The sequence below is a fragment of the Mchenga conophoros genome, linkage group LG4 (genome assembly GCF_057382185.1).
Source record: "Mchenga conophoros isolate Kocher_MC1m ecotype Shallow Benthic linkage group LG4, M_conophoros_male_GT1.1, whole genome shotgun sequence".
Taxonomy (NCBI): domain Eukaryota; kingdom Metazoa; phylum Chordata; class Actinopteri; order Cichliformes; family Cichlidae; genus Mchenga; species Mchenga conophoros.
The window spans coordinates 28,424,364-28,432,682 of NC_140529.1; the positions used below are offsets into that span (position 1 = coordinate 28,424,364).

The window sequence follows — 8,319 nt, forward strand, 5'->3', positions numbered from 1 at the left end:
AAATCTTGGGGTCTACCAATTTTCAGTGTAGCACAATTTGGTGTTTGAAAACAACAGTGACAGTGTTTTGAGAAAATGTGTCTCACCTGTTCTGATATTAAGGGATTAGTGAAGGTTTTCATTTAGGAATTGGTTGTCCTTTTCTCTGGTATCACTTTGACCATATTTAAGGTACTTTCCAACTTTTGACAAATATCCAGCTAGGGTAACCACATTTACTCAGGGCTTTTCGTTATGATGTTCTTCTGTGGCATGTCTGTGTCTGTGGGGATGATGTTAGCTCTGTGTTGTAGTGCCCTAGTGATATCTAGTTTTTGCTCCAGTGGATGATTAGAGTCAAACCTTAGTGATCCCTATGCAGTGGTTTACTGTTGACTATAAAACTGAAGAAAGCTAACCTATTATTTTTCATATCCTCCTGGGTGAACTTGCTGTGTTTGTCCACCAAGTTGTGATCACTGAGATTTGATTTTCACCCAGGTGTCCTAAGAGTACGTCGTTCACAATCACAGAATCCAGTGATTGCAGCCAACTCTCTGTGAATGGTACTCATGGCCACTAATCAACAGTCATGACAATTTGCATTTTAAAGATCATGAAACTGAGCTCACAGCCCATTGTTAGGCAATAGTGCTAGTTCTGGTTATAATGTAAATGTACTGTTTAAAATGTTGGGGAAACCTGCAGTCACTGAGACTGAAGAATTTACTTGGACCAGAGACAAAACATTTCTCCTATTCCAAACGCTACATTCAGATGACCATATTCAACTTTGGGATTCTTTATATAAATGATTAACCGTGCACAAAGGCAAATTGCTCTGACATGCAATAAAACAATGAATAAACATCTCAAAATTGAATGGGTAACACAAAGGTAAACCTCAAAAGCAAAAAACAACATAAATTATTAATACTGTGTATTTCACCCCAAGATGTCACAATGTAATAAACTGATTAAACCAAAAAGATCATGTTGTAAGCTATTAAGACTCCTGTCAGTGATTCAAACTTAATAAATAAAGGAAATACATTCACAACCAGTAGGATACATTTTGTTTGCTTGTTCATTTGTTCTCAGACTACACGGTTTTTGATCTAGGGGTCACTCACAACTAGGCCAAGGATGTTGTTACCATGGCAACTAAACCAGAAAGAACAGGACCAAAAAAGGTGCAAGAAAAGTATGTTCAGCTCTAGGAATCCCTCAGATATACTGCCTACCCGATTACTCAAAGGACTTTGACCCAGTCTTTCATTGCTAATTTATGGTGCAGATGATAAGTTTAGACAAGGAAAACAAATTAGGAGTAATGTGATCAATAGTTCAGCCCCGTGAGCTTGTTTGACTTGCTCATTGCTCAGTAACTAGCCTTTGACCCAGCTGGTCCTATTTATTTACACACACAGTGTACACACATGAGAACATCCCTTAGATTCAGGTGAATAATTTATCTCCTCAGTGGTGATAAGTTAATCACAAAAATCCAAATCCAACCATGGCTTTTAAAGTATATACATAAAACAACAGCCTAAAAGATACTGCTCAAAGAAAATTAAAAGAAAGTCCATAGGTAATAACCAGTAAATGTTATGCTAAAGCTTTAAAATGCTGTATGACTTCATGATTACTCGCCTCTAGGGAAAGAAGCTTGTACAAATAGTAATTTTTAGATTACTACCCTGTGCATGGTCACACACTTGCACCCCAAAATACTACAAAGATTGAAAGACTGAAAAATAAACTCCCAAGTTTCGTATCTGCAAAGCCTTAGAATGATTAGCTAAGTAACGGGCCTCAGCATGAGCAATCTCTAGAAGAACCCAGTCGGATGAATGCCCGTGCTCTGTGTCTATAATGCTCAAACACATCTGTCTGGAATGGCAACAATTACCAGATGTGGTGAATAAAAAGAAAAACTGCACAGTAATGACTGCTGGCGAGCAACAATCGTCGAGGAGCCAAGATCTTAAAGTTAGGCCACAGGGCATAGATTACTGCCTGGGTTTCGTAATGGACGTCGGTACCATGCACAGCAGAACAGAAAACAAGACGAAGATGAAGGCGTTTGATTTCCGAAATTATGACAGCACCGCTTTGGAAAATGCACATAAGGATTGTGTTTTTTTGTTACACGCTCAACTGACTGCATTCCCAGCAAAAAAAAAAAGCTCCAGTGTGCGCCATCATCACCGTGACGGCGTCACCGTCTCCCACAACACAAGACAGTCGACGAGCAAACTGGCAATAGATGCCAAACATGATGATCGCATCATCACTTATTTAACTATTTTAGCGTAGTTGTGGCTAACATTGAGTGAGACAGACAATGAGTGTCATGTACACACACATTGTAGGTGCGGTTATTGTGTCTTTTGATCCACAACCACCAACTAGCTTTAGCAGCAAGCTAGCTACCAAAAACAGGCCGCCGTGCAAGAGAATGGTCTCAGTGGGCGCCGGTCATCAGTGCGCTCCCTTAGGCCTTTCCGCCGCTGTTACCGTTTCTTTTGCAGGTTATTCATTCGGTTTACACAGACAACATGACTGGCACAACAACGTTTTAAACAAGAGCCTTTACCTGTGTTCCTCAGGTTGCTAGGGCGCGCGGGATCTTTCTTTCCGAGGAACCTGAACACCTCTCGTTGTTGATGACGTCACGCGTAGGTCTTTGGATGAGGACGTAGAGAGCGCGTCACAAATGTCGCGGACTGCAACTTCAGCGTCAAATGAGGAGCTCTCGTCTGTTGTCTTCTTACCCTGTGCAGATGGCATTCATAACGTTTGTTTTTCCGGCAAGTAAGTTGCCGGAAAACTTGTTGCCCAATACAGCAACAGTCTGTTATTATATTGATTTAAACAAACGAAAAGATCTTTCTAACAAAGTTAGAAAGTTAATTCAAAGTCTCATTTAAGCGGATCCATAGATTCTGTCCAGTTAACAATTTCTTTCAAAAATTAAAGAATGAAAATCTCGTGAAACGTGTTCCTTGGTCTTGTTATTTTTACATAAGGGTTCTGGAAAGGTGTATAATGTTATAATTTTTTTTTTAATGTTTCATATGGTATTCTCTTTTCTATAGTAATTTTATATTTGCCCGCTATGATTATTGAGACAAACATGTTGCTGACCTCTTGATTTGTTCCACACTGACAAAAGAAGATTTTCTTTTTTTAAAATTACTATTATTGATATTTTATTATCTTGATCTAACTCAGTTATTTGTTTGTATTTTTTATTTTTATTTTTGCATCACCTTTCTTGGTTACTTAAAAGTTTAAAAAGCGGCAACTTTGCATTCAAGTGAAGGGATGAAACTGCAATTAAATGTTACTGAAATATTTCTTCTATTTTTTTCTCCTCCTTCTGTAACTGTGATCGATTTGTATGTATTTACAACACATAGCTATTCTGTTACCTTTCTCAGTTTCTTCAAGATTCGAAATAAAGCTTTGGGGAAAAGAAGGCATCAACTGAGTTTTTGCATTTGAAGGAATATATTGGTGAGTTTAGACACTTTTTAGGGGTGCTCAAGCATTTAAAAGGACCTCTGTCCCTTTTCTCATACAAAATGAGGGAGAGCAAAAAATAAACAGGTAAGAGTATAAGTGCACGGTGGCGCAGTGATTAGCGCTGTTGCCTGACAAGGAGGTACTGAGTTTGATTGTATCATCAGGCCAGGGCCTTTCTGTATGGAGTTTGCATGTTTTCCCTGTGTTTGCGTGGGTTCTCTCCGGGCACTCAGGCTTCCCACATTCCAAAGACATGCAGTTAGTGGGGTTAGGTTAACTGGTAATTCTAAATTGTCCATAGAATGGTTGTCTGTGTTATCCCTGTGGCAGACTGGCGACCTGTCCGGGGTGTACCGTCCCCCTCCCCCTATGGTAGCTGGGACAGGTGATGAAGGAATACATCACGTTAAGGACTGAAGCTATAATAAACATAACTATACCAAAGTATGGTGCTTAGCGTGCACTCGTTGGTTCTGAAATTACTTAAAAGATTATATCAAAGTTACAGAATTGCAGTCACCATTCAGGTCGGACCAAATAAAGTTATCTGAAATATCCGCTTGCAAATATTACTCAGAAAGGACCGATCAACTACATTTGGACAGAATCGGTGGTTTTGGAGCCCCTCTGTGGACAACCTCGGTTTATAATGCCATAATCCAAACATTAGTGCGATGTAAAAGTGTTTGTCTGAAACAAATTTGATTTGATCGAGGAGCCAAAATGTGTACTGTGTAGTATATTGCAGCAGATTTAGTGACACATTCAATTTTTATCTATTAAAAATCTTTTCTCACAACCACCAACGCATGCGCCATAGTTTTCTTGCGCTAGACGTAACCCGGAAGTAGTTTGAAGGTCTTTGCTTATAGTAGGAGTTTGGATAAGGTTGCTTGTTCACTGTGAAAATGGGTGTTAAAATAGAGGTATTTCGAGTAAGTATTTATTTTATACTAAGGCCGTGGACATGTATATTTTCCCTACATTCTGAGACCTTTCGACTTTCTAGGGTTTAGTTTTCGCTCTAGTTAGCCATTTTCATTATGCTAGCAGAGGTACAGTTTTCTACTCTATGTTAAAAACCGATGCGTGTAATTTGTTTTGCACAGATGATGCTGTATCTCTCCTTTCCTGTGACCATGTTTTGGATCTCAAATCAAGCAGAGTACTTTGAAGAGTATATAGTGAAGAGAAAGGTTAGAAATTTATTTTATGTATCGGTCTTCTCTAGATAATTATTCTTGTAGTAACAATTTTTGCATCTTTCTCTGTGCCATGTTGTCTATTTTTGTGGTATACAGAGGGAAATCTTCCCCCCCGACGAGGAATCGCAGGTAAGAAAAATGCACACAAGTTAGTTGCGATCAACACAAATCAAGGGTTGTATTTTTCTTATCTGCATTGAGTACCTTTAGGAATCACTCACAGTGCAGGCTGGAAAAAACGACGTTAATTGTTGAATTTAGTAACTTGTAGAACCTCAGTGGCGAAAAAACCCCATCTTGTATTGATGTCCGTGCGTATTTTGCTGTGCCTCTGTGGGTTTTTTCACTTCTATCAGGTTTGTATGTTGTGATCTTTGACCAAGACCCACTGTTAGAATGAACTGGAATCCAGAATTTGTATGGAGTGTGTATTGGCTGGCAAATACCCTCTTCTTAAGGAATGCTTTGTAGTCTTTCCCAGCTTTGTGTATCTGTAAAGTTTTTTCTAGGACCCTGTGAAAGGTTTTATCATCAAGTCACACCAACCAGTCCTTCTCGAGAAGGGAAAGGCTTTGTCAGTAATTAGACTTTGTGCTTTTATTTATAAGGAGGAGTATCTCAATAATGCCATAAACACATGTACTCTAGCGCAGACATTCAAATATTTTATTTCCAGCATGGACTAATGATGACTCGGTGTGTTTAATAAAGACATGAAATGTGTTTCTCTTCCTAGTCAAATCTGTATTCATCAATAGTTGTGACTTAGATGAAGAGCAAACAAAATAACTTTGGGCATTGTTTAAAATCTAAATAAAATTGAATAGAATAATTTGCAGATTTCAAAACCATATTTTATTTACAGTAGAACATAGAAAACTGTCAAATATTTAAACTGAAATGTTTTACTGTTTCATGAAAAATATTAGCTTATTTTGAATTTAATGGCAGCAACATGCCATTAAATTCAAAAGGTAAGTGGTAATAAAAAGAAGCAGGTGGAGGAACATTTTGCAACCAGTTTGGTAAATTGGCAAAAGGTGAATAACATGATGTGTGTGTGTGCTGTGTGTAAACATAAAAAAAGACATTTTGAAAAGGGAGGTAAAGATGGGCAGAGTTTCACTAATCTTCAAAAAACTGCATTTAAAATTTGTGGATCAATAATGTTGAAATAATCGTCCTTAATTTAGAATTGAAAAGACTTTGTCATATTTAGTACATAATATCACCAAAAGTGTCAAAGAATCTGGAGAAATCTCTGTGAACAAGGGACATTGGCAGAAATCAGTCTTGGATGCTCATGATCTCCAGGCCATGAGGTGGGACTGTGTTAAAAATAGGGAGGATTCTGACATGAAAATTGCTGCAAAGGCTCATGAATACAGTTCACCACACCATTCATAATTGCATGTTAAAGTGCTATATTGCAAAGAAGAAGCAACTTGATCCAGAAACACTGCTGTCTTCTCTGAGTCAATCCTTATTTAAAATGAACTTGAGCAAAGTGGAAAACTGTTATGTGGTGGAACAAATTGAAATTTGAAATTCTTTTTTGGAAAACATGGACACAATGTTCTTTGTTATTAGGAGGAGAGGAGCTATCCAGCTTTTTATCACTGCTCAGTTCAAAAACCTTTATCTCTAATGGTTCAGGGGTGCATTAATGAAAACATTTGGCACGACATCAACCAAAAACATATGACAGACAGGACTGTTGAGCAGCTAGAATCTTATATCATCCCATAACATAGCAGTCTTCTAAAAAATTTGAATACCTATTGTCCTCAGTTCCCAGATGTTTATGGACTGTTCATAAAAGAATAGGGGAGTTGTAAATTTTGACTTGTCTGTCAATAGCTCAATGTCTTTGACCTGTTCAAAAAGAACAGTATTTTCATAAAGACTGCTGAGTTACTGCTAAACAGCACATTATTTGATTATGGTTGTTCTATATATCTGTTTTCAGAGAAAAGAGTTGGAGGACTTCAAAGAGCGAATGCGTGTTCGTAAGGAGCAGCGGCTATTAAAAAATATTCCTCTAGAATCTGAGAACTGAAAATTACATGTTGAAGAAAATGATTTTCCACCCTTTACCAATGATACCAACTGTCTGGCAGTGATTTTGAGGCCCAAGGAAAAAAGTTGGACTGGAGTATGCCCATTTCATGTTGGAAATTTCTGCTAGATTAACTCTTCCCAAAGATGCGCTGGGTAATAATTATTTATGCCTAATAAGTTTATTGTGCTTTCATTTGTGTGCAACTTTTTTTTTCCCCACATGGTTTTTCAAATGGTACAATTGTTTTCTTAGCTGTTGTTTTTACATTGCCTTAAAATAAATACTGAGCTGCACATCAGATTGAATCTAGTTTATTATTATCTATTTGCAAGGTGCAGTGCCTAAATTGTTTTTACCTTGTCCTATTACTTATATTGTAGTGTATTGCAGCATTGTATTCTAGATAATGGTGCTTCAGATTAACAGAAATAAAAACTAACTATTAATCAGTTCTCCACAAACTCCTCTAAAATAATTAACAGAATAAACCAATTGTTTTCCAGTTAGCACAACTTGATGTGCTTTCTGTTTGAATGAATGATGCTAGTTGGGTATTTTTAATAATGATGATTAAGTTATGTCATATTTTGTAAGTGCATTTTCCATGTATCACTGTGGGGAAGAATTTGCTTGATTATTTGATTATTCATATACTTAGCAAACCATATAATTATGTTTTTTTTTTAATGTTTTATTTATTAAAGCAAAAGCTTTTATTTACTGAATGAACGACAGTGATGTTATATGAAAGTGCATCTCATATTATGCAAAACGTAGGACATGTTTTAAACAAAATTACACTAATAATGGCTAATAACTGCTTCATTTGCAACACTTAGAGTTTGTACACCTTCAGTAAAGGCTTGATACTCTACTAAACCATATCTCCTTGAATGAATGTGCTGCCCAACTTTTCATACTACTTGTTTTAAGAGGTGAGACTTGTTCCCACATCCTGAAGATTTGAAATCATTAATCATTTTGAAGGAGTCGTACCAAATGGAAATATAATCTTCTAAGTATAAATATTTACATCTGAAAGAGCCAACAGCTAAACTTTTTATCAATGGTGTTGAAGTGCTGACAGATTTTCCCCTTGGCTTGTCAGCTCATATCCTCAAATATATTTGGCAGTACAATACAGCCAGCTGGATCCCTCATGGCTGTCTCCTGGGCCACTGGTGAGAGAGAGTGTGAATTTCTTTCTTACTACTGTTTATCTTTTACAACTGTCATTCACTTCTGAAGCCATATTTAAGCTCTCTGTTTTATGATGTAACAAGCAGGTAAGTGCTATTCATTTTATGATAATAGATGTAAATGACAGAAGCCAAGCGGTGATATATGGATGTAGCCTACACTTGAACCAATCAAAACGACCATAGAAAGGCTTACTAATTTCATTGTGTCCAGTTGTTTAAGGCGAAAATAACTCATTAATGCAGTCTAGGATACTTCTACATGTTTGTTATTTAAATCAAAAACTTAAATAATAATAATAATAATAAACTTTATTTATAAAGCACACTAAAAAACCAA

General features: G+C 36.9%; 2 protein-coding genes across 2 annotated transcripts in view; one reads left to right on the plus strand and one right to left on the minus strand.

Annotated features, from left to right (window-relative positions):
• Positions 1-2,664, minus strand: part of brd4 (bromodomain containing 4) — a 34,747-nt gene extending 32,083 nt beyond the window's left edge. The window contains exon 1 of the mRNA XM_085271529.1: positions 2,582-2,664. The gene's annotated coding sequence lies outside the window, so the exon portion shown is untranslated. The remainder of the gene's footprint in view (positions 1-2,581) is intronic.
• Positions 2,665-4,328: 1,664 nt separating this feature from the next.
• On the plus strand, positions 4,329-7,078 carry pet100 (PET100 cytochrome c oxidase chaperone). Its single transcript, XM_085271530.1, has 4 exons — positions 4,329-4,448; positions 4,623-4,709; positions 4,815-4,847; positions 6,688-7,078. Exons 1-4 carry the CDS (start codon positions 4,422-4,424, stop codon positions 6,775-6,777), a joined length of 237 nt encoding a protein of 78 aa, XP_085127656.1. The 5' UTR covers positions 4,329-4,421; the 3' UTR covers positions 6,778-7,078.
• Positions 7,079-8,319: the final 1,241 nt, after the last annotated feature.

Coding starts and splice junctions, on each gene's coding strand:
- pet100 (XM_085271530.1), top strand. CDS start 4,422: ATGGGTGTTAAAATAGAGGTATTTCGA. Junction 4,449..4,622: donor TTAAAATAGAGGTATTTCGA/GTAAGTATTTAT, acceptor TGTTTTGCACAG/ATGATGCTGTATCTCTCCTT. Junction 4,848..6,687: donor CCCCCGACGAGGAATCGCAG/GTAAGAAAAATG, acceptor ATCTGTTTTCAG/AGAAAAGAGTTGGAGGACTT.